Source organism: Octopus bimaculoides, chromosome 13, assembly GCF_046866305.1.
Source record: "Octopus bimaculoides isolate indiv1 chromosome 13, ASM4686630v1, whole genome shotgun sequence".
Taxonomy (NCBI): Eukaryota; Metazoa; Mollusca; class Cephalopoda; order Octopoda; family Octopodidae; genus Octopus; species Octopus bimaculoides.
Window position 1 is genome coordinate 26,010,663 of NC_142940.1, and position 27,500 is coordinate 26,038,162.

General features: G+C 34.2%; 1 protein-coding gene and 1 pseudogene across 4 annotated transcripts in view; one reads left to right on the top strand and one right to left on the bottom strand.

Annotated features, from left to right (window-relative positions):
• The window catches only part of LOC149132845 (uncharacterized), a 2,692-nt pseudogene extending 578 nt beyond the window's left edge, over positions 1 to 2,114 (top strand).
• The window catches only part of LOC106871923 (uncharacterized), a 423,018-nt gene that overhangs the window by 261,662 nt on the left and 133,856 nt on the right, over positions 1 to 27,500 (bottom strand). For 2 of the 4 annotated variants that reach the window (XM_089361578.1, XM_089361580.1), the window contains 2 exons: positions 27,321 to 27,452; positions 4,794 to 4,922 (listed from right to left, as the gene is read on the bottom strand). In XM_089361578.1, coding sequence (XP_089217704.1) covers positions 4,794 to 4,922; positions 27,321 to 27,452 — 261 coding nt within the window. Of the gene's footprint in view, positions 4,123 to 4,793; positions 4,923 to 27,320; positions 27,453 to 27,500 lie in introns of those variants that run through there. The other 2 variants (XM_089361581.1, XM_089361579.1) reach the window with 2 other exon arrangements.

Here is a 27,500-nt window from a genome sequence, read left to right on the forward strand (position 1 = left end):
TTACACATGTGCTAAGATATTCATGTGCTGTTCAAACATTGAAGTAATGCTCAGGAATTAGATTTATTGTAGGGAACAAAGCAAAATTTAAAACTGTTCACAAATATTAGTCACAAATAACTTTAAAGAATATCATTACTCAAAGCAGTCGATCTGAAATTTTAAAACTATTGGTCAGCAGTGTGTCTCTGTGTACGTTTGTATTCTTTCATAAAAATGATCTTTCTAGACAATACTTCATAAACCTTGGGTTGCAAACTCATTGATACAAAGAAATTTTCTTTTCTGTTAATACAATTTTCATATCATGTGGAGCCAGAGAATTATGAACTTTTAACACAAAGATAATGTCCAGAAATATTAAGAGTGTAAGAAGTGGAAACAATCTGTTGACTTTGCTATAGAGAGATTTTCATAAATATAAAACTTAAATTTGTTAGATATTACTCCTGCATTCAAAGAAGTAGACACACTAGACTCATCTCCATTTTGGATACATAAGCCCTTTAGTATATCTCAAAGGGATTATATATACAAAATGTCCTTAAAAGGTGAAAGAAATGACAAAGATGCTTCTTTATCTGGTAGTTGCCAACAAATCCTAATTATTTCTTGTGGACAGACATTTGTCCAGAATTAAAGTCAGATATTCATTTTCTTCCAATCTAATTCCTATTTCAGTTTCATTCCGGATCCAATTCCGGTCTGTTATTTCAACAGTTGATCTAGCAGCTCAACCTATAGACTGTGTTTACAATAGCTTGAGTTATCACAGTCAAGAAATACTTGAAAGATTATATGGCCCTTATGGATATGGTGTGATCCTTTGAAGAATTTCATGGAAATCCTACCAACATCATAATTACAATTATTATTATTTTATGAAATTTTTATGTTTGTGTAGGTCTTCTGGGGCTTATTCAACTCAGTGTTTCACCACATGTTGCAGTCCTTTCCTATTTCCTTTGTGAGGTTCACTCTGTTAAGATCAGAGTTCCCCACTTCTTCCCATACCTTTTTTTGGTCTTCCTTTTCCTCAGATTTCATGGCTTACATGGTCCTCACAAGCAATTCATCTACCCCTAATTTTCTTAATCAAACTACTGAATGTGGAACCTTGTTAATGGCTTTCTCTGGGTCAATGAATGCTGAGTAAAGTGGGTTACTCTTTGTTAAAAACTCCATGAGCTGTCACAATAGGAAAAGGACATCAACAATATTCCATCCTGGCACAAACCAGAACTGCATCGCATCTGAATTTATTCCTAATAATTTGTACTAAAACTTCTTTTATTTGCATATGAGAGTGGGCTGAAAAGTTCATAGGCTGATTATGAAGGAATAATGCTAAAGCTGTGAAATCTTGCATGCATTAATGTAAACACTTTGCATTAATAACTGCATTGTTTCTTTCTAAGTAAACTGACATTTGACTGTTCAAAGACGACTTTAAAAGTAACTAGTAACTATTTTTCTTGAAAATGGACATTATGGCATTATCAAGCATTTGCAGAAATGGGGTTTAGCCCCCAATGATATGCATACTGACCAAATTGCTACATTAGGGGGATGACACTTCAGCTTTATCAACAGTGCAAAAATGGGCAGCTGAATTTAGGAGGGGAAGGGAGAGTCTTGAAGATGACCCAAGATCTGAACATCTTGCAATTGCCACTACCGAGGAAAACATTGATTGTGTTCACCACATGCTAATGGATAACAAGCGATTAACTATAAATCAAATAGTCAGTGCTGTTAGCATATGCCATGTAAAAGTGGAGAATATTCTGCTCGATGAACTTGACAGGATGAACGTTTCTGTTTAGCAGCTGCCATATCTTGTGATACCTGATCAAAAGTGTACCAAGTTGATCACATCACAGAAAAATCTAGCAATGTTTGAGACAGATCCTGCTGGTTTCATTGAATATTTCCTAACTCGGGATGAGTATTGAGTTCATCATTTTAAGCCATAGGCAAAGAGACAATCCATTGCAGTTGAAACACCCCTCTTCACTGCTCAAAAGAAGGCCAAAGTCGTTTCCTCTACAGGAAAGGTGATGGTCTCAGTTTTTTGGGATGCAAAATGTATTTCGTTTATTGAATATCTTTAAAAGAGCCACACCATCAATGGAGAGTACTATGTCAATTTGCTGAGGCAGTTACAAAAGGCTCTCAAGACCAAATCCTCAGGAAAACTGATGGAAAAGGGTCTTGTTTCATCGGGATAATGCTCCAGCATGCAAGTCCTCGGTTTCAATGGCTGCTGTGCATGACTGGCTTTGAACTGATTAATCACCCTTTCCATTCTCCTAATTTGGCCCCATCTGACTAGCATCTGTTCCCCAACATGAAAAAGCACTTAGCTAGGAACCAGTATCACAGTGATGATGATGTCATATCTGCTGTTGATGATTTTTACTTTTAAACAGGATGAAAGCTTTTTCACCAATGGGATGCAAGCACTGCAACACTGATGGAAGAAATGTGTGAACCACAAGAGGGACTACGTTGAAAAATAAACCTCATCTGGTCACACTCCATGAGAGTATCTGGGTCAACCTATGAATTTTCAGCCAACCCTTGAAAGTTAGACAATTCTTTTTAATCTTTATAGTTGCTTCTTTTTCGATCATTTCCTTTACTTGTGTGATAATTGATAACAATACTGTCATGCCACTTGGTTGATTATGCAAGAGATTACTGTATAAGTAGTCCTACTTTGTTGTCTATTCTCATTATCTCAGCAGCTTACTCCTGCTAGTTTGGCTACTTTCTTTGCCTTCATATCCTTAACTGCTTTTTTTATAAAGTTGTCAATTTCAGTGGATGGTCCCTCTGCTGGCCCCACTTGGTGAAGTCCCTTTCTTTCCCAGCCATTCTACTCAATCAAGCATTTCCATAACTTTCTCTTCACATCAGTGAGGGTGAGCACACCACCATCGTTAGACGCATACTTTTCACTATCATGAGCTGATTCAAACTGATTCACTGCTTTGCAATCCAGAACACCTCAGGCTCTGATTCTCACTTCACAGAATTTTAGCAAACATTTTATTTTCAGCTTCTCACCTAGTCAAGTAGAGTTGATGTCTAGTCTCTCTTCCAACTTCTGGATATTGTTCCTTACTGCCACCCTTTCTTCCAATTCTTTCTGGCTCTGTGTATACACTTTTATGTTTCTGTTTATCTATTTACTTTTATTTGGAAAAGACTTGTTCTGTTCCAATAATAGCTGTTATGATAAACTTCGCAGTCCTTTTATACATAAGTCACTGTTAGACAGTAATTTTCTTATTGCCTATTTTAGCTTACATGACAACTAATCAGTTTAGACTTGATAACTGATTGTAAAACATTACAACATCTCATTTTAGACATTATTAATGACTAATAAAACATCACAACAAATCTGATTAGATTAACTCTCCAAATGATATGATACCAGTTCCATAATGCTACAAAACAGTAGTGTAGTCCTATGGAACTACCCTCACTCTATAGAACTTCTGCATTAAACATATGTCCTCTATTTGCTTTACACATCCATTCATCTTGACACAGTTAATTCATGGATATATCAGCTGGTGCTGTCACTATCCACTGCCACTATTCACTTTTCTCAGTTAATTTTCCTTCAAACTGTCACTCAGGCTTGCAGTGCACATCAAATGAATCATGCTATGTCCAGTAAATATAATACAGCAAAACAAACTTGTCTTTGAATGTGAAAGCCAAAGTGGGTAAAAACATGCACTTGTCTTTAGTGAATTGTTTATTGCACATATACAGCAGAGTTAGTGAAACCAGTGCAGGTACATCTGCTAATTAGTGGAAACAATGCATATACATCCACTAATTAGTAAAAATAGTGCATATACATTCACTAATTAATGAAAACAGTGTATCCATCCACTAATCAGTAAAAACTGTGTACACATCTATTAATAATTTCCCACATATTACCAGATTCCTGTGTTTCATTCCCTTGTTTTTTAAACGTACCATCACCTTTACGACCAGTTAGATGAGGAGAGTCTAAAATGAAGTTGGATGATGATGATACAGGTTTTGGCAGTCTCCTTCTCCAACCTATTGGCATATTGCGCCAGTTTTGAACAACTTCAGACAAAACAATGAATGAAGAGAAAAAAAAATGAAACAATAAAAAGAAAAAACTCAAAACAATAATAAAAAAAAATTTGAAATCAAAAGTAAACTTCAAGTAAATTAAACTTGTCATTTTGCAAGCATGTTTGAAAATATTTTAGTTTTGTAGTGAAAAAGGCTTATGATACAATTTAAGGTAACAGAAAGTTCAATTATGACAGAATAGCTACATCAACCCCAGTTAGGGTCTTTAACAGCTATTATGTAGCTGAAATCTTAAATTTTATTATTTTTTTTCTAATGGAATATTAAATACATAAAGTGTGAAACTGAACACAAAAACCTCACTAAACCTAGTTTAGTTCCAGAAAGCATTACAAACATGCAATGTTAAATTAAGTTTGATGTGTGTGATCTGATACATTTACACATAACAAAATTTATACTACCTATGTTGTTCTGTATTCTAAAATTAAGGCTTCAATTCAACTCATTATTAATTTCTTTCTTTATTTTATAATGTAAATATTTTAGTCTTGGAATTGTACAGTAATTTCAGATTACTTAAATGTGTTAACTAAGAAGAAAAATTATGTAAAAAGTAGTACTTCCTCTCATCAATGAAATCATAGGATAAAAAACAAAACAAAACAGTAAAAAACATGAAGAAGACAAAAATTTACCTAGACAGGTTTTGTTATCTTCATTAGACAGCATAAAGCCTGGTCTGTGACATTCACAATAGTAAGAACCATCTACATTCATACAGATCTGTTGACAATCACCATTTCTTGAAGCACATTCATCAATGTCTGTACAAAGGGAAAAGAATAATTCAGAAAAATGTTAGTTTAATATTGACAGAATTGTGTAATATAACGATGTGGTCGGAGTAGAAATGAGAGAAAGATGAAATGTGATGTAAACACTAAGACAACATGAGAAGAAGTTTGTGATATGATGATTATGTCATGAAATGTATGTCTTGATGTATAGAGCAATGTAATGTTGATTTCTTGAAGAGAGACACTACATCTTTGCACAAACAATGGCAGAACAACAGCAGTCGATCTTGGGCCAAATAGAACTATGAAGGGTCTTGGAATTTACAGTGTCTTGCAAACATACAGCTGGCTATTTCTGTGTTATGTTCATACAGAGCTAACCAAGAGTATGCAACACTATTATCATCTAAAACCATCTTATCAATAATAACACCAATAATATAAGTTGCTTGGACTAGTGTTACTACCAATACTTTGTTGATAAGTATAATTCCATGTTCAGCGTGGAAGACAACAAGTTAAAGTATAATGGTGTTTCCCTGTTGTCTTAAATTAAGGTATATCAAAAATTTGCATTTTCTAATGTCACCTTCTTATCTATGAATGTCTTTCTAGGGTAATATCATCAGTTCACCACATTTCACTCAAACTACAACAAACTTATTCTTTATGAATACTCCAGCAATGGTGGTGGTGGTGCAGGCTGTCACACTGCACTCTATATACATTATCATGCACTACATACAGGAATGTGTGGCATTCACCTTCAACTAGGCAGAGACATGGTGTAGTAGGAAAAATAGATTTGTGGGTCAGCTTGGTCATTTAGCTGGTTGCCTGCATGCTGTAGGACAGAACTAAGCTGGGGCTATGGAATAACAACAACTTCAACTGTACTCTACTCACTCAAACCTTTTAGTTGCATCCTTACATTGTCACCCACTCAGTGTTTCTTGCTTTCAAACACAATGACAAACCTTATGAGGAAAGTTAATTCTGGGGATCTACTTGCTGTTCAATGGAACAACTTTTCTTTTGGCTGTGTCTTTTCAAACTCACTAAACCATATAGAACCCTAAATAATTTTACTTAATTAATACTATATCTGAGTGGTAGAGCTCTTCTTGTCAATTAATAGACTTACCTCCTTTCCTTCTCTCCCAGACATATCTGAATAGAAATATTTTAAAATCACATGCCACCCTTTAGTTGAAATCTCAAGATGTATGTCAGCGCATACGTAACATTTTTACCCTCCACCCAACTTTTTTTGATCTACTGTGTGACTAAAACACCTTTCAAAATGTACTGACACTAAAAACCAGACACACACACATACACACACCCCTATATAAAATACATTAGAAAGACATGTTTCCAAATCTTTACAGAGTGAAAAAAAAGCAAGAAATATCTAAAAATTAGGAATGATGAATGAGTTGAAAAAATTCAATACGAAATGTATGAATGATGTAAATTATATATGTATGAGGTGTGGGTGCATGCTTGTTATACACTCTGAATTGGCAAAAGATGTTGAAGATGTGTACAAGTTCATACACACACACACACACATATGTACATGAGTGTGTTCATATATGTGTGTGAGTGCACTTGTGTGTGTGTGTGTGTGTGTGTGCATGTGTGTGCGTGCGTGCGTGCGTGTGTGTGTGTGTGTGTTGGTGTGTGTGCTTGAATTAATTGTCTTATACATATAAAGCATAAATGCTGGTATAAATTTTCAAATTCTTTTATAAATTCAAAATGTATTGCACTCAGATTATATGCATCTACATATTTTATATGCAAGTGTATATCTATAACTGTCTGTCTGCCTGATTGTCTGTATGTATGTATATATCTGTCAGTTTGTGTGTGTGTATGTATGCTGGTATGTATGTAGGTATGTATTTATGTGTCTTTGTACCTATGTATGTATGTATGTATGTATGCAGGTATGAATGTGAAGCAGCTTTTTGTTTAGATATATCAAACTGAAAAATGTCTTTATGCAGTTCTTTACATATTTTATTTTAATTTTTCCTAATTTCCAATGAATTTTTCTATTCTTAATGGAGATTTTATGCGAATTTTTCAAGGGCTAATTTATTTATGATTCAAGGTCATGTGATCCTATCATGTGAACCTATCATGTGATCCTGTCATTAAGGTCTATAGTATAACTGCTGACTACGATATTCTGCTTTTAATGTAACCATGAGTCTTGTAATACATGCACAAAGAAATCTCTATTTACACTGACGCAACGCATTTCTGTAGGTTAATTAACCACCTGAAACAAGGAAGCATGGCAATATATTGCTTTATAAAAGCCATAATATATAATATTAGTTAGTAATTTGGAACATTGATAGTTTTTTTTCTATTAATTTTGATTACCATTTATCTGAATATGTTATCAGAGATTTTCCCATATCACCAGATTTTAAAAACTAAATGACACTTACTAAAGCTTACGTTCAACAGAAGTTTTTTTTTAAATTTAGTTTTCATGCATAATTTGTTTTTTATGTATATTTCATTGATCCCAACAAACATTGAAACACAATGACCATCTGTGTGCATTGATGCTGCAACTATTTTCATGCATATTTACAGGGCTTGTTACATTTCAAACACCACATACAGCAAGAACACACTAATTAATGTTCCACTGGCTTTCATATATTTCATTAGCATAATATCTCAGCAATAACATTGACCTTATTTATCTTATATATCACTACTGGTAAAAAAAAAAAAAAGAACACTGTTGTTCTCTGCATTTTTGATGGTGAAAGAAGCAAGGAAGTGTTTGTAATTTGATACAGAATAACTATCTCAAGGGACAGTGTTTGTAAAGTAGCAGTTTTCTGTTTTATTTGACAATATTTACAACTTTTCCTGATATGAAATATTACTCAAAGAGAGAGAGAAAAAAAGAAAGAGAGAGAAGACACATGCGCATGCACACACACACACACACACACACACACACACACACACACACACATACACACACACACACACACACACACACACACACACACACACACATACACACACTGCAAGATTCCCTGCAGTTTCTATTTATTAATTCAGTTTCTGTTTATTAAATTTCAATCACAAGGTATTGATGAACTTGAAGTTATGGTAGAAGACACTTGCATAATGTGCAATGTAGAGGGATTGAATCTGATTCTAACTTTTTAACCCCCAAAACCATACCTCTACACTTGCACTTAAATCCCCCATTATTTACTAGAATATGATGAAAATTATCTATCATGTCATTAACAACTCATTTGTAATATGGATCTTTAAGGTCTCCTAAGATTCAACTAAAAAATCAAATGGTTACCAGGAGTTTTACATAACTTCATCTTGGCATCTTTTATCAGTTCTTTAATTTGCAATCCTACAAAAGTTTCAGTTTAAAATTTTGTTTCAAATGAAAAAAACTGCAAATCTATGCAAAGCTACTTGAACAAGCCTACGTTTTTATTAAAAATTTTACAAAATACTGGTAAAAGAGCATTATTTTAGATTTGCTACAAAGTTACAACATAACTTTTTAAATCCTTCTTAAGAGGTTAGCTATGGGCATATAAAATCACAAATGTTAGTCATCATAATTTTAATGTCCCCTTTTCCATTCTTGCATGGAAAGATTGGAAGATGTTATTTTAAACAGAAGTTCCACATTTTTAGTTGTTTTAAATTATATATACAATCTACAGCCATACTTGATGTTTTCACATTACAAAATATTCTAAAAAATTAAAGCACAGTCAGTCAGTCCCTGATATCTTAATATTGTTGTGCTTCTCAAGCAAATCAACCTCTTGGATGGGACACACTTTGTTAAATTAGGTCCTTCCTAGTTTTGCTGCAAAAAAAGATGCAGTAAAAAACATCTAACAATATTAGTTTTGTCACTTTGTTCTGAGTTTAAAATCTGCAAATTTACTTAGGTTGGTATTACTTGCTCATTTGCAAAGTTGATTAAAGAAAGTGCTCGTTATATACTCCTCAACTACAAACTTACAATCATGTGCCAGTTTAAGAAATCAATATTTTGCGGTAAATAATTAAATGTTCCTTCCTAAAGAATTCTATAAACATTTTTTCTATAATGCTATCATACAAATGTTTCTTTTACAAACAGATTTCTGCCCTTTAAATTTGATAATGAAAACATGTTTTAGAAATATTATGTAAAAATATTAAATACGTAAAGAGGGTATTTATAATGTTATTTATCCAGCTATTGGACATATTATTGTAGTTTAAATTATAAAAATTATGGACAAAAGTTAGAACTATTATATATTACAGTACAGAGCCTTTATATGTCATACCAGACCTTTAAATATGAATATTATTTTTGAAGTCAACATGTATGAAAATTTAAATGTAACTTATAATTAGCATTAAATGATACTTATTTAGATACTTATAAACATTAATGAAATTTCTTATCAGGAAAGACAGGGGAAAGCACTCCATAGAGTTAGAGTTTCTGTAAACTACTAAAGTAAAGCCCCATTAGCTCTGTATCTAATAGTCTTGTATAATTGATTGTCTGGAACTTTTTGTTGTAAATGAAAAAATTTTTTATAAGAAATCAGTGGTTGCTGAATTCATTCTGCCATTATTTTCACCTGAGTGGTAAAGGATAAGGCCACTGCCTAAGCCCTTTGTATCTGCCTCAACTTACACACACACACATACAGGTGTGTGTGTGTGTGTGTGTGTGTGTGTGTGTGTGTGTGTGTGTGTATTTCTATATGAGAAATTAATCCTTATATCTTGGCCAACACATAGCAAAGGTGAGCATGGTAGACGTGCTGCCAGAAATAAACATTAGTTGATGCCAGCTATGTTGTACAGAGAAGAGGAAACCCAAATATCAGACATGCACAAGTTGTGTAAGGGGAACTGGTCAGCAACAGGAATGGAGTTCTTGATCCAAACAGTTCAGGAAAGACTCAAAGCAATCCCTGATCTGTTTTACTTACCAGCAAGAACCTCTTGGGCATGTAATGGTAGAGAACTGAAGACCAAGATGTCTCATATATGGTGCTCCCTGTCTTCAGCAGAGGGCAAATGAAAGAAGCCCACCCACTGCTGTCAATGTCACAATCAAGTAAAAAGGAACAACAACAGCATGCAACAAGAACAGAACAACAACAACAACTCCAAAAGTAAGATTGTAGCAGCAGCAGCAGCTGTGAAAACAGGAGCAGTAGTAACATCAGCAGCAGCATGAACAAAAACAGCAACAGAACCTTCTCCTCATGGCAACAATAACAACAGGAACATCTTTACTAGAAGCAACAGAATCGTCGAACTCTAACTCCAGCACATTACATGACATAACTCTACTACCTCAAATCATCCTGACATGTCTTGTAATAAGAGTGACAAAGATGAAAAAGTGGAAAACTGACTCTGTAAGAAGAGAGACAAAAGGACAAAACAAATCTGCCCTCACATAAAATTGAGAGATTTGAAAATGGGAAAACATTTCACAATATCAATATCAATTCCACCACCATCACAGACAGCACTAACCTTGCAAACACCACAACAAACACAAACACAATCCAATCTGCACTAAAACCAGCAATAAGAACAACATTCACAAAGTGAACAAAAAACATCATAAACACAAACAACAATGAATTAACTAGACATATACAGCAATGCACAAACGTTACACATGGTGACTACATCATACCTATAAACTCACATGGAAATCCTAAAAATAACATCAAACTTCTAGGAGACAATAAACAAAAATTATGACTGGTAGAAATACTCATAATAAGTTAGAAGTGCAGATCACCTGTTCTTCCACAGGAATAAGGTAAGTAGTTCTTATCTCTTATCCAATTTTATCGAACATAACCATACTCAGAAGAGGCAGTTTGACTGCACAAACCCTGAGATTACACTGGAAGCAATGCCACCTTCTGCCAATAACCTGAGGTTACTAGACATAAACATCCTGAAACCAGAGGTTAAGTCAATATTGCTGGATGTGAATACCAGTGATGATCATACCTTCCCACTACTAACCATCTACTAGCTGCATTTCTTTAGGCCTTAAGAATCTTTCTTGGAAACATCCTACTCCTTGATTAGTTGGGGACTGCAACAGCATCTTGGAGGCACTGGAACAGTGTGAAGCTAGCGAATAGAAGATGGAGTGCAAAAGCCTCGCATACCTTCTCAGATGTTTCCAATTGTCTGACAGGAAATGACTGGATTTCTCAAATGTGCCAATGTAGACATGGACAAATTGCATCAGGTCATCCAGATCATACCTGAATAGAGTATACTGTAGGCCAAAGAAAAGGATAGTTTTGTTTTCTTTAATTCAGTCAACCTTGATAGGTTTCATAAACAGAAACCTGATTACTGGAATTTAAATGTGCCTTTCCCAAAGCTTACAGAGACCAGATTAGCAAATTAGTTAAGTGGATGTTGCCAGGAACAGTTGTCAACAACTGAGCAACTGAAGCAGAACTGATACCGTTTAGTAAGGGAATAGCAATACTAGATTAGAGAGAGGCCTAGTTAGAATATTAAAAGAAGGTCTATCTAAGGATGATTCAGCTATTGTTATTAGCAGATTTCACAACTACCTGATACCTTCCTCATATCTTTGTCATTCATACATGTATTGATGTTTTTCAATATTTTTCCCCTCAAAAACACATTTCATGGAATGATGATGTACCCAAGATTGGTTCATTGCTGGGATTTAAGCAAAATATCTTGACTGTCCCTTTTTTAAACTTTGATTTAAAAAAGAAATTCGAAAAAGGTTGAAACTTTTAGAATTTAGGTGATAGGGGGGGATCAAAAATATTTTTTTCATAATCATATGAATTCTCATGTGAAGAACAAAATTCATGAACATTTTCTGAAAATTCCAAAAAATAAAAAAGTTATGTGGAGTTATATGGGTCGCTCAAAGCAGAATTCCACCTTTATTATCACCTCTTCCCTCATGTTATTAAAAAGCTGTATTCTTTGTAATTAAGTTGAAGTAATTTGGTCTTTAGCATGTTGACCTCAATGTTGCTTGAAATGCTTTCAATAATTCTCAGAGAGATTATCAGTGTAAAGAACTTTTGAAGAACATCCAGTCCAAACTCCAATATTATTTTCCTCAAAGACTTGATGACCCCAGAAAAAGACTGGAATCAGAATAGCTATCAGTGTTGTAGCTAGATATGTTTGGGATGGCACATGTCCCTACATTATCAATTAGACCACTGGCAACAAGCACCAACCTCTTCACTAATACATTACCAAAATTTTGAAATTTGTAATTAGAAATGTTATAATTTCTAAATCTCTCTAAAGGAGAGATACAGCAGCAGTACAAGGTATTAATATCTATTGCCAAATGAATGTAGCAGTCCATAGAAATAAGACGAATGCTGCTGTTGATTAGCAGCATTCGTCCTATTTCTCTGGACTGCCATGTTAGTTTGAAATTTGTGTTTAGTCAAAAGTGATCAATATGATCCCACTTGTTTTGGGTCCTTTTCTCAGCTACCACGCCACAACTTACAGTTCTTGGAATTCTTTCATTCTGCTTCAAAGAACTCATCAAAAATGTCTAGCATAGAAACATCAAGTTTGTAGGGTAGACCATCCAAACTAGGTAATTCGCCCACCGTGCAGCTAGCCATCAATTCCTGTGTTCTAGTGGGTGTGGGGTTTTTTTCCTTTTTCTTTTTTTTTTTTTTTTTTTTTGCAACACTCAACATCAGTTGTTAAGGATCATGACAGATCATGCCAGGTTGTTGAGATTCACTTTGAAGTCTATCCTGTGATCCAGCCTACTGTGCATCTCAAGCATGTGAGCAAAATACCACTGAAAAGCTGTTCCCATTTGTTTGAGATTGAGTGGTGCATTCAACCTAATCTATCAAAGACCAAACTGTGGCTTTGTTTCTACTTCTGTTCCTCTGCTACTCAAATTTGTCAAACAGCTTTCATTCCTGTACGCCTTAGAGCATACACCTTAACTCTGATAACACAGCCTTCTTGCTTCATAATAAAGAATTGGTCAAGAGCCAATCTTGCTGAAAGCAGATCAGTTTTGTGGGGGAAAATATTGAAAAACATCAATACATATCTGAATGACAAAGAAATGAGGAAGGTATCAGAGTTAGTTGTGAGATGTGCTAATAACAATAGCTGAATCATCCTTAAATCACACACTCAACAAAATTATTATTATTTCTATTTGCATAATCATATGAATCCCTGTGTGTAGAACATAAATTTGCAAAAAAAATTTCTAAAATTTCCAAGAAATAAAAAGTTATGAGGGTTTATATGGGGTGCTTAAACCAGACTTCTGCTGCAAAATGGTGTGTGTTTACTAGAATGCTGACCAGTAACGAGGGTGTCAGATGTAGATGATACACAGAAGTAATTGTCTGTAAGAGCAACATAAAATGCAGTCAGTGGATCCCTCAAATAACTCTGTAGATGCAGCAGGTAGCTTATGTCACTATGGTTCATATTCCTCTTTGGGAGGGGTCTTGTGAGGATTTTAAAAAGGGTTGGGAAGGTGCCATGTTTTATGAAATTAAGATGGTTTTTAAGCTTCTTAAACTTGTCCAATATCATAGCACCATAGCAAAGCTCCTGTTAATGGAGGAGAATGTGAAACAGTTTGCTTGTATTTTTTGGGGGGTGCAAGGCTGGTTGTCATGAAAGTATTGAAGCTAATATGGTGGAAGAATCCCAATGAGCAACTTTTACCTCAGCTAACAACGAACAGTTTCTCTTCTTGCTAAAGGTAGGCTGTAACAAGTCATAGTACGCTGTATGACAAACCCATTACTTTTTATGCCATCACTGAAAAACAAACTTTACAATGATAAAGATGGTTTTCCTTAGCAAAGTGGTTTCTCATGAGTTAAGTGATTTTAAAGCTCTATACTTTACCTTCTCACTCACGTCACTCATTTCACAAGCTTTTCACTTTCAAAGGAGTAAAACACATTTGAAAGGTAAAGTAAAATACCACTTCATGACTATATTAAATATAAATCTATGACTATTTGATCAGTAATTCAGTATATTAACGTCTTAGTGCTTATTTTTCAGCTAAATCTGATCCTACACACTCCAGTCATGACCATCCTTTCTTTTATTTCTGGTGTTCTGTATCTAGAACTGCATTACCTAGTATATACTTTCCTTTCTTTAGATAGCAGATAGTGATTTGAGGAAGATTTGGTTGCTATTTCTAGCAGCTCATGACTTGATTAACCTTCAGACAGTTACATAGGTATACAAATATCTATGCATGTGTTTGTGTTTGTGTGTGTGTGTGTGTACACACACACAAATATATACGCATCATATATGTGTATATGTATTGATATATTTGTATGTGTGTGTTTATATGTGCATGTCTGTGTTCTGAAATGAACCCATTGTAACAAACTATCCATTGTATTCTATAAAGGATCTAATCAATAGTTCAGTCCCCAACCCCTTTCTCCCTACCCAACCATGCCCACTCCACATGCTGCAGAAAAAACAATAAAACACAAATTTTCAAAGGTCATTAAATACCTCAGCTGTCCCATGATCGCAGTGTTTTACAGTTTGTTTATTTATTTATTATTTATTATTTTCAAATATGTTTTTTTTTCTCTTTGCTTTTTCCCCTTGATCTTGCTATTATAAACAACATTGTTATGTTGGAATGATAGAAAAAATGGTACAAGGCATTGAACAGTGTGCATACACATACATATAGACACCCATGCACACAAATACAAACATATATATACACATACACATATAATTATTAATGGTAATAATGATGATGATGACAATGGTGATTATGATACTTAAAATCAGGGTGGGAATTGAAAGTAATGAAATCAATGCGTGCACTCACATGCACACACACAAACACACACACACACACACACACACACACACAGATATACAAAGTGTATGCAGAAATGCATAGCTATAGATACACACGCAAGAACATGATGATAATGAAGATGGCGATGTAAACAAGAATAAAAAAATAATAAGCAATAGATACAAACAGAGACACATACTCATGCACACAGGCACATGCATACACACACTTAACCACACATATACACAGGCATAAATATTCAGACACACACAGACATAGACATATGTATGTATTCACACAGACATATATACATATATAAACACATACACACATGCATACATACATATCTATCTACATATATATATATATATATATATATATATATATATATAAGCACCATCAACAATAAATACAACAACAAAGAAAGAAGAAATCATTCTTACTGTAATAATAATCTTTAATAACTATAACAACAACAATATTGTTTGTAGGTGAAAGCTAAACTTAAACACAAACACATACATACATACAAACATACACGAACTCAGATACACATGTATTACCTCAGACACAGACATATTCTCCCTCTCTCTCTCTCTCTCTCTCTCTCTCCTCCTCCTCTTCTATCCCTCTCTTTCTCCCTCTTTCTCTCTGTCTGTCATATACACACAACCATACAGACATGCACATGCACACAAACACACATACACACACTATTTCTCCTTCACACACACACATGGCTTCACCCACAGACACACACACATATGGTCGTTCCCTCACACACATACCCACACTCACACATACCCACACTCACACACCCTCAGACACCTCCTTATAATACATCTAGAATTTTCCGATATTAAATTAACAATAACCGAACATCAACATCAAACTTCAACATAACAAAAGAATGGAAGAAGTGGGGGATGGGGTGGGGGGTGGCAGGGCTGAATTCACTACCACCACCACCACCTATAATTCCTTTCTTCCTTTACATAAAGACTATGAACCCTTGGTTTTAGACAGACATAACTTACACACAGGTATCTGAACATATAAACAGGCTCAAATGTATAGACATATGGATACATACATGTAATCACACACACTCACACACGCATGCATGCACACACACAGAAGCAGAGAAGAAACAAAATGAAATTGTGTGTGTGTGTGTGTGTAGACACACATACTTAGAAACAAGCATTCATTACAGCATGCTTGCACAAATACTAAACCATCAGGTACACAAAATTATACATACATGCATATATACAAACATACCACATACAAGCCTACATACATATATGTTTGTATGTGTGTGTGCATATGTGTGGATGTCTACATGTGTATGTATTATATATAACACACATATACATACATATAAATATATATATATAATATATACACATACCATATATATATAATATACACGCACACACACACACATATTATACAGATATATATATATATATATATATATATATATATATATATATATATATGATATATATATACTATATATAGTAATATATATATGTAATAATGTAATATATATATATATGATATAGATATACTATATATAGTAATATATATATGTAATATAAATATATATATATATATATATATATATATATATATATATATATATATATATATTTGTATATATATATATATATATACTGTATATATATATGTTTTATATATAGTTTAGTTTAGTTTATAGTTTCAGCTTAGAGCTGCGGCCATGCTGATGTTTTTATATATATATATATATATATATATATATATATATATATATATTATATATGTTTGTATATATATATAATATATATAATATATATAATATATGTATTATAGGGACATGAATGTTTTATATAAATAATATCATAAGTATATCTTGTATATTTATATATGTGTGTGTGCATGTGTGTATCCAAAAATACACAATTATAGATTAAGTCACACAAACACACAAAGCTTTCTTCAAACCCTTCACATGCGTTCATATAGTCACTAACCACATAAGCACAAACATTTACACCTTAGACATCCATACATACATAGATATATATATATGTGTGTGTGTGTGTGTGTGTGTGTGTGTGCATACATAAGGATAATTATAAACTCATTTACAGAGGCATACTTATAGATACAAGCATGTTCACACATTCAGAGACTCTCACACATATACAAATACATGCCTACACAGCAATGCACCTATCCCTACACACATACATGCATGCATAGAAAGAAACAATCCCAGACACCCGTAACCACTCAGTGACTCCCTCAGAAGCCTCAGTCATGTGACTTCCAGCAATTAGTGAGTTATATACTGCCACTTGCCAGACAAAATGACCATAACAACACTCTTACATAAAAGAAGGCTCATTGAAAATAATAATAATAATAATAATAATAATAATAATAATAATAATAATAATAATAATAATAATAATAATAATGATAATAAGATTAATAATAATAATAATAGCAGTATAATAATAATAATAATAATATTTATATTAGAAGCAATTATTATTATTACTATTATTATTATTATTATTATTATTATTATTATTATTATTATTATTATCATTATCATTATTATCATTATTATTATTATTATTATTATTATTATTATTATTATTATTATTATTATTATTATTATTATTATTATTATTACAAGCAGCAAACCCTTTGAAAATTAGTGAAGATCACTTAAAACGCAAAGAATAGCATGATTTTGGCAGTTTTTGGTGTTCATTTAAACACAAGCACTGAAATTAATGGTCAGTTTCCTGAGTGGTAATGGTAGTGGGTTACTGGAGCTATAGGGTAGAAAGTGAGGGGAAAGAGATGCATTCAGTCAATAATGCAATATAGCCATGTTATTGTATTCTCCTCACTTGTCTAACTGGAGACTTAACAACATATGTAGGTAAATGTGTATGCATTGATGTGTGTAAGCATATAAGTGTATACAGTAGTTTTAATTTTATACACACACACACACAATAACATACATATATACATGCATAAAAAACAAATATATGTACAGATATGCACGTCTACATATATGTACACACACACACATCCGCATACAAAATGTATACACGTGTACCTTAGTATGCATTTATCATTGTTTTATATTTATATGCATACAAGTACATGTGTATGTTTTATATGTATCCGCTTATGTCTACTGTATTAAGTATGTCTTTACATTTATGCACACAAAGGGTGGTTGTACATATCTGTGTGTAGGTGTGTATGTGAGAATATATTCATATATATATATATACATGTATATATATATATATATACATGTGTATATATATATATATATATATATATATATATATATATATATATATATATATATATATATGTATATGTATGTATACATACATACACATATATATATCCACATACATACACATATGTAAAAATCATTTATATAGACATAAACACACACACACATAGATAGATAGATAGATAGATCCATGGCGATGTGGTTGAGAAGCTTGCTTCTAAACTGTGTGGTCTTGTGTTTAGTCCCATTACATGACACATTAGGCAAGTGATTTCTTCTATAACCTAGGTTGACCAAAGCCTTGTAAGTAAACAGAATATGTACACACACACACACACTTAAACACACATACGCATGCACACACACGCATGCACACACACATACACACACACAGACACACACACACACAAAGACACACATACAAAGACACACACACACACAGAGGCAAGTTGAAAATAAAAAGTAATACAACAAAAGTCAAAAGGTTGTACATCTCGAATGTATTAGGATGATGCTCAGAATAAGATGGCAAAAAAAGTGGGAGTATAATGTTTCGAACATGGTTCTTTAGAAGAAAAAAGATAGGAAAGGTCCAGAGAGAAGGAAAAAGGTCCAAGAAAAGCATGTGTGTGGATACATGATATATATATATATATATATATATATATATATATATATATATATATGAATATATAGTAGAATAATAAAAGTTCTTGAGAAATGAGTAGAGATGGCTTTTGGGGGGATAATTTTTATTTTAATGATAATGTTTACAGTAAACATTATCATTCAAATAAAAATTATCCCCCACAAAAGCCATCTCTACTCATTTTTTTCAAATATATATATATATATATATATATATATATTTATATATATAGATATATATATATATATATATATATATATATATATATATATATATAATAGAATATAATGATAATAATAATATTTTATATTATATTTATCCCACATTATATCGGTATAACCATGATGTAGCCCCGAAAATCTGACTCACTAGTCAGTATCATTAAACGGTAGCCAGCATAATGAAATAGGAGCTCTATCTGCATACTCTAACGGTACCTAAATGAATTTAAAATATATATGTATATATATTGGGTCATCCTATAAATAATGCAGTTTTTTTCAATTGCATAGATTAAATGTTGGAGGGGAATGGGATAAGCTACCTGCATCACCTTGCTATAAAAGCAGGTAATAATTTTACTTTGGACTCATTCTTAGTGCAAGTTTTGAAGAGTGCAGTTTGATTTTAACAGTTATTTTTTCAAAGCTATAACAGAAGTGACAAAGGAGCATATTTGGCATATTTTGCTTTATGAGTTCAATAAAAGGGCAACAACACAAATGAAAGTGAGAGGAATATTAATGCAGTATATGGGGATCAGACAATAAGTATATGCTAGTGTGAACAGTGGTTCCAGAAATTCTGATAGAAACTAGGAGACAAGCCTCATCCTGGAAGATTTGTTGAGCTTGATGAGGACGTCCTGCAACTCATCATTTTCATCTGCTAATTACTCCGGCGCACAGGAGCTATAGAGATAGAATGGGGCATGCCAATGTTAGGCCGAAACAGCTGTAAGTTTCTGTACATTCTCCAATTGCTAAATGTACTTTATATTTGTAACCGTAATTGTTAATATGACATGGTATGTCATAAGCATCTGTATATTGTGGTTTTTGTCATTTTAGTTATAAAATAAACAAATTAATCAATGGAATACATTGCCTGCAAGTTGATGGATACCGCATATTCTCCTCCATTTTCTCATTGCTATATAAATTTAGGGTAAAATAACCCCCTTTTACCCGCACCCACTTATTACACTTGGTATAACACTAGTGTAACAATAATTGGGTACCCTCCCAGCAGTATATTGGATAGATACTATCCCTTAGTGGGTTGAATCCTCAACCCCTAACTCTCTTGGAGTATATATATATATATATATATATATATATATATATATTTATTTATACTTCATTTTTGTATCTGGTTTGCAAGATTCTTTATGTGAATTTGTGTTGAAACAAATTTTGTTGTGTCTAAGGAGAGTCATTACACCAGTATAATTAACACACACACACACTGGTTCAGTTCCACTCATTTTCATCTGTTTTCCATGCTGGCATGGGTTGGACAGTTTGACAGGAGTTGGCATGCCAGCAGATTCATTGGCTCCAGTCTTAGCATGGTTTCTCTGGTTGGATGCCCTCCCTAATGTGAACTACAGAATGTATTGGGTGCTTTTTTTTGTGGTGCCAGCATGGGTGCTTTTAACGTGGCTCCAGTATCCACAAGGTCACCAAATAACTAACAAGACAAAGATGTCTCAGCTGAGAGAGGGAGAGGAACTGAGAGAAGTGGCTGTGTGCCAGGCAAGAGGCTGGTGCAGGAGAGAGAGGGACAGGGATAGCTATCTTACTTCAGAGGAGATGTTTGACTACCCCAGTAGAACAAGGAAGAAGACAGAGGTAGAGAGAAAGATGGACACAGTTAAACTGAGTGAGAAAGAAAGCGAGAGAGAGAGGTGGGGAGCCTACCTCAGAGAACAGTGGTGGGGAGTATAAGTAGTACAGATGGAGTAGAGATGTTTCATGAGAGTGTGAGTGGAGACATTTAGAGGCAGCAAGTGGCAGTGAGATGAAGTGGAGTGGACTGTAGTGGGGACTTGTGGAAGATGACTTGTGAGTGAGTTGTGCCAGAGGACAGAATTATGTGTGTGTGTGTGTGTGTGTGTGCTTGTATTGTGTGTGTGTGTATGTGTGTGTGTGCATATATATATATATATATATATATACACACACACAAGTACTCAGCATTGCCCAGAAGCTGTATATGTAGAAACATTTTATGTTAAACTTAAATGATATAATTTAAAGTGAGACCTTTTTTTATATAATTATATTTGCATATTTTTTCATTGTAAGGCAGCCTCATGTCTAAAGTTGACTTTTTTCAATGTTTCTTCAATGTATGAAGCTTTTGAGACTGTTTATAATTTTAATTATGTGACTTAAAAATGTTATCTTAATGTTTCACTTTATATATTTTCTTGTAATTCTACATTGATATGCAACACATAAAACGGATGCAATTCTTATAGTAATGTGTTCTATGTTCTATTCAACAAGAGCTCTAGGAAAGAAAACATTTTTTTATTCTGCAGTTTGTTGTTCTGATGAAAAGATGTCTGTTATGCCCAACATGTGAGCATGCAGCATAAGTTGGCTATGGGAGAAACATGGACTTGTTGGTTCAATTCCAGTAACCTGCTGTGACTTTCCTTGAGACTTGATGAATACCAAGAAAAAAAAAGTAAGTGACATTCAAAACTGAAGGTATTTGAAGTGAAATACTATAGCTGATGGAATGAGGGGACTGTGTGGAATGGAAACATCTCATGACACAACCAGTCATATAATGGTTGTTTTGATTACATGAAGTATAAGAAATTTTGATATGACTAACACTCATATTAACTGGTGATATGCAGTACTACAGAACACTTATCTTCTTATAATAAAACACACCTTACACAAAAGAAGTGTTTAAGAAGGTGTGTGTGTGTGTGTGTGTGTGTGTGTGTGTGTGTGTGTGTGTGTGTGTGTGTGTGTAAGTGTTGACATCATAAGAATCATTTTATAAAATTTTGAGAGAAAGTAACTAATTCTTGTCTTTGAATATCTCAAAGCACATTACATAAAGCTATGAATAACATCATGTAAATATAGGGATGAAAAACCCTTTTGGATAGAAAAAGTCAAAAGCTGCCCATGGAACTTGAACCCACATCTCCTGTAGACATGGCAAGTGTTCTATGTTTAACTATTTTTATCCAAAAGGGTTTTACAGCCCAATACTTACATCCTATTATTTATAACTTTACATATGTAGTTCTAGGTTCAATCCCACTGTGTGGCATCAGGCAAGCATCTTCCTACCATAGCTCAGGATGACCAAAACTTTTTGAGTTGATTTGGTGGACAGAAACTGAAAGAAGCCCATTGTGTGTATGTGTACATGATAACACTTCTAGTCACATTTAATCTTAACTGATTGGAAGTGTTATCATGTACATTGTTTTGCCTTAGTATAAAACATGGGCTACAGCAAATATTCTGCTCAATACCACAGATTTGCTTGTCAGTTGTTTGACCTTAACCAGTTGAGCATGTCCCTTGGTGGCTGACGATATGTGCATCTCTGATCACAAGCAGAAGCAGTAGGGGAGCATGATAACCATGTGTTGAGAAGAATTCTTTGGAGTTTGGATAAATCACCTTTGGAAACATGGGTGTTTTGTTCAACATCCTGAAACAACCCTTATTCAGGGACCTTTTGAGCAAGATGGGCTACTCAACCTGAAGAAAATTCTAACTGGGCCCCACCTGCAAGGTCATGCACTGTTTATCCTGTTATGAGATCACCATGTTTCGCACATATGGTTGTGATGCATGTGCCTGGTATACCCTTTTCAGATGGGTAGTTATGATGGGTATACTGGTCTTCATGCACTTTACCCCAGTATTACTTTGATGGCATGCAACTTTCCCTCACTCAGTAATAATGGGTTTCAAACTTTGGCACAAGGACAGTAATTTTGGAGGAGGGAGTAAGTCAATTACATCGACTGCAGTGCTCAACAGGTATTTATTTTATTGATCTCGAAAGGCAAAAAGCAAAGGACAAAATGCTTGTAAGCATTTTGCCCAGCACAGTAACAATTTCCCCTATATCCAACCCTCTCTATTGCCCCATCTGCTCCATCATGTTACATTCTCCTCCCTCCATCACTTCATCACTCGCAACATACACACACACACACTCTCTCTCTCTCTCTCTCTCCTAGATTACTTCTACTGCTACCCAAATACCTCATCTGTAGCCTTTCATTCCATCACTGAATTCTTTGTTCCTACCTACTACTCCTCTTCTATCCCTCTCTCTCTCTCTTTCTCTCTCTCTCCACCCTTCCACCCTCTCTCCATTGCCTTCCCATATGGAATCTCTTTGCTCCTCTCCATTTGGGATGCTTTCACAGTTTTCACACTCTTCTCTTCCTCTTTTATCTATGACACTCTCCAGCATTTCTTCCCCTTACTACTTTTTACTGCACTCACCTACTGATTGTCTTCTCCCCACTGCTCCTCCACCCTCTCAGCATTTCTTCTTTTGTCCTTTTGGCTTTAACCTCATGACTCCTCCTTCAATGACTCTCCCAGGATTCTCCCCATCCTATCTATTACCTTCTTACCCATCCCCTTTCTCTCACACCTCTCATACTCATTACAAGGTACATTAACCTTAGACACCTCTACACAACTCAGCCTACCACCTTTCTCAATGAGCCCTGTCACTAACCCTTTAACTTTCCCTATCCTGATATTCCTTGTCATACTCCTTTGCCCAATTAGTGACAACTCTACTGCTCTGTTACTCTCTCCACCACAACACAATCACAGCTATAAATTTGTTAAACTCTCTCAGACAGAAAGTTTAATAAAAGGCTGAAGGAGAAATGAAAACCAAGCTTAATGTGACAAACTGATGTTTCTGTGCTTCAAACTAACTCACCTTCTCTACTACTCCATTTCTACAACTTTTGATCTCTCTCTATATCTTATTTAGAGTCATTCCTCATTCCAAAGGACCATGGATCAGTGTTTTTTGCTTTTGCGTTTTTGTTCATGCATTATTCTGGTTTGCATCTGAATCACATGGAGAAATGGCAATATTGTTTCAAAACAAACAAACATTGACACTTTACATACATACATACATACATACATACATACATACATACATACATGCATGCATGCACGCACACACGCACACACTCACACACACACACATACATACATACATACATACATACATACATGCATACAAACAATGTAAACACAATAGACCTGGTATAGTAATTTGGGATAGAGAACAGAAACTGTGTTTGGTTGTGGAAATCAGCTGCCTAGCAGATGTGAACATCAGCTAAAAAGGAAATACTTACATTAAACCATTGAAGAATCTACAACTACTCTAACATGATTACAAGCTCAGGTTTATATCTGTAATTACTGGGATATGTAACACATTTCTTAAATACCAATTTTGAGAAATCAGGCTTCTCAAAACCAGAAAGGAGAAAGCTAATTGGAAGACTACAGATCCAAGTCATCACTGGAACTGTAGAAATCTGTAAAACTTTCCAGAAGTTTATCATTTAAGTATATTTGAGCATGTCTTGACATGCAACTGTATGCATGAGAATACATACACAAAACAAAACATACAAATCTGCACATATACATACAAAAATACCCTGTTGGTGTTGTTGAAATTCCAGGAGCCTTGGATCTCTTTCTCTATTGGCAAGAAATCTTGAAATAAAACTGAATGACATGCATGCGTATGCATAAAAACTTCCTCATTCAATTGGTTACTTGTATACTTCATCTGCCTCATGTTTTGAATCAAAGTTTCCTATCAAATTACTACTTAGCAGCAAGAGTAGACAAGGTTATATATTACAAAGTTTTGGTTATGTCTTCTACATTCTTCTTTCTGCTCATTAAGGTCCTGACTTTTAATTACAAACATTTCTTCAACAATATCACATTTTACTACTCTTAAGTCTTTTTCAAACAAGTGTCATTTACACTCAACTTAAACTTGTTACTCTACTATCTTGCATAGAAACCTTGCAAACCTCCGCCAGTAGGATCACAACAGCCAAGTCTCCTCCAGAAACATAAAGAAACTGCACCTGGCTGTGTGGTAAGAAACTTGCTTCCCAACCACATGGTTCTGGGTTCAGTCCCACTGCATGGTACCTTGGGCAAGTGTTTTCTACTATAGCTTCGGGCTGACCAAAGCCTTGTGAGTGGATTTCATAGGTGGAAACTGAAAGAAGCCGTTTTTGTATGTATATATATATATATATATATATAGATAGATAGATAAATATGTATGTATGTATGCATGTATGTATGTATGTATATGTTTGTGTGTCTGTGTTTGTTGCCCTACCATTGCTTGACAACCAATGTTGGTGTGTTTGCATCCCCATAACTTAGCAGTTTGGCATAAGAAACAAATAGAATAAGTACTAGGCTTACAAAGAATAAGTCCTGGGGTCGATTTGTTGAATGAAAGGCAGTGCTCCAGCATGGCTGCAGTCAACTGACTGAAACAAGTAAAAGAATATAAAGAAAGCATTCCTGCACCTAACCATCCCAACACAAAGACAGCATGTAACTGATGTCCTTAAAATTGACACAAATATTTTGTCTTACAATCTATAATGGTCTCTCATAGGAACCCCACTTATCACCAAATCTGCCCTTCAAAAATTAGGCTTCCTCTTAAAATCCAGACATTTCTTCATCTGTAGACATATCTGAGACAGTGTTGGTCTCTACCTATACAGAATAGATACAGCTGAGGCAGTACTACTATTATTACTATCATATTTGAACATCTGGGACAGTAATGCTGAAATATCATAAACAGTACTGCTCTTTAGCTTTACATCATATGTCTATGATATATAAATATAGTAGCATCTAAGTCAGTACTGCTGTTATATCTATACAATTGAGACACTATTGCTACTTTACCCACACAACTGAGTCACATTTTAGACAGTACAACTGCTGTATCTACACATCTCACATCACACCTAAAATCAAAGTAATGGAGCTGCTTCACTCATTAGCATTCAGGTCACTATCTAAAATATAATGCTTGTTTTAAATTAATCATTTATTATCACGTAGCTTTGAGATTTTGATGATGTGATTCTTTATTTTTAAAATGACATAGTGGGCTAGGAGGGAGAGGCCAGATCTGGTCGGCTTGAACATGAAGCAGGTAGAATATTTGGGCCAGATATGGCTGGTTTAAATGCTAAAGAGTTAATAGACCCTTTTCCCTGACAGCATGACAAAACAACTGTTCACATACATATTATTTCTTCTTTCTGTCACTTCTACTAATATGACAATGACTTAAGGTAGTGAGCAGGCAGAACTGCATGCTGGGCAAAATGCTTAGCAACATTTTGTCTGTCTTTATGTTCTGAGTTCAAATGCCGCCAAGGTCAACCTTGCCTGTCATCCTTTCAGGGTCAGTAAAATAACTACCAATTGTACACTGGGGTCAATATAATCAACTTACCCCACCCGCAAACTTGCTGGCCTTGTGCTAAAATTTGAGACTAATATTATAATGGCATCATCCTCTTCTCTGAATTAACAAACTATATAGTCTTTCACTAAGACCAAAATATTATATTCCACCACAACATTCTTCCTTCTTTTGTTAGCCTTTTCTTTAGACACTGCATTCAGCATTTCATCCAGTCATTCCCTACCAAAACTGAAATTTTCTGGAGTTCATACATTTTCTATAGATGACAACCTACAAAATTTATAACTAGGTACCAATCACAGCATTTTACCCATGTAAAAGAAAAACCTTTAAAGGCTGTAAGCTCTTTGCCACCTTTTCTAATTAATAAAAATGTAGTAGTAGTAGTAGTAGTAGTAGTAGTAGTAGTAGTAGTAACTATGGTGGTAGTAAGGACATCATTATTGAAGTTGTGGCTCCTTTTCCTTTTAGTGCTAACATAAAAAATAACTAATACCAATAAATTACTATTTTTTGTTTTCTGCTTCCTTGAAAATCGTAGATGTTTTCTGGTCAATTGTGGTTTCCAAAGAAACACCTCCATAGAATTGTCCAAATGCACATCAGAATCACTTCTGAGACAAGGCCTTCTTAATAGTACTCTTCCTCTCAAACAGTATGTCAAATTAATGATATGATGACACAGATATAAACAATGAAAAAGACAGTAGACAAGCAATGTAGTGTGACCAATGATATAAGCATCAGAAGTGAAACATAATGTAAACACAGCTTACTAGTTGTGCAAGAACACTGAAAAAGCGATATAAATTCAAATATGCAAACATATCTAAAAAAAATAACACACAAACAGAAATGAAAACATGAAAAAAAAAACATAAACGCAGAAACAAAAGCATGTATAAAGACATAAACATGGGAACAAAATTATATTTAAAAAGCATATAAACAAATAAACAACACAGAACAATGTGCAAATTTAGACAAAGTGAGACAATGTACCTGTACAGTCCCTTTGATTCTCCTGCAAAGTGAATCCGTTGGGACATGTGCAGTATGCACTTCCTGGTGTGTTAATGCAACCATACGAACAAGCCTTGCTTTGGTTAGTAGATATGCTGCATTCATCTATATCTAGAGTTAGTAGACAGACAAACAGAGAAATAAGTACATGATGTGGGC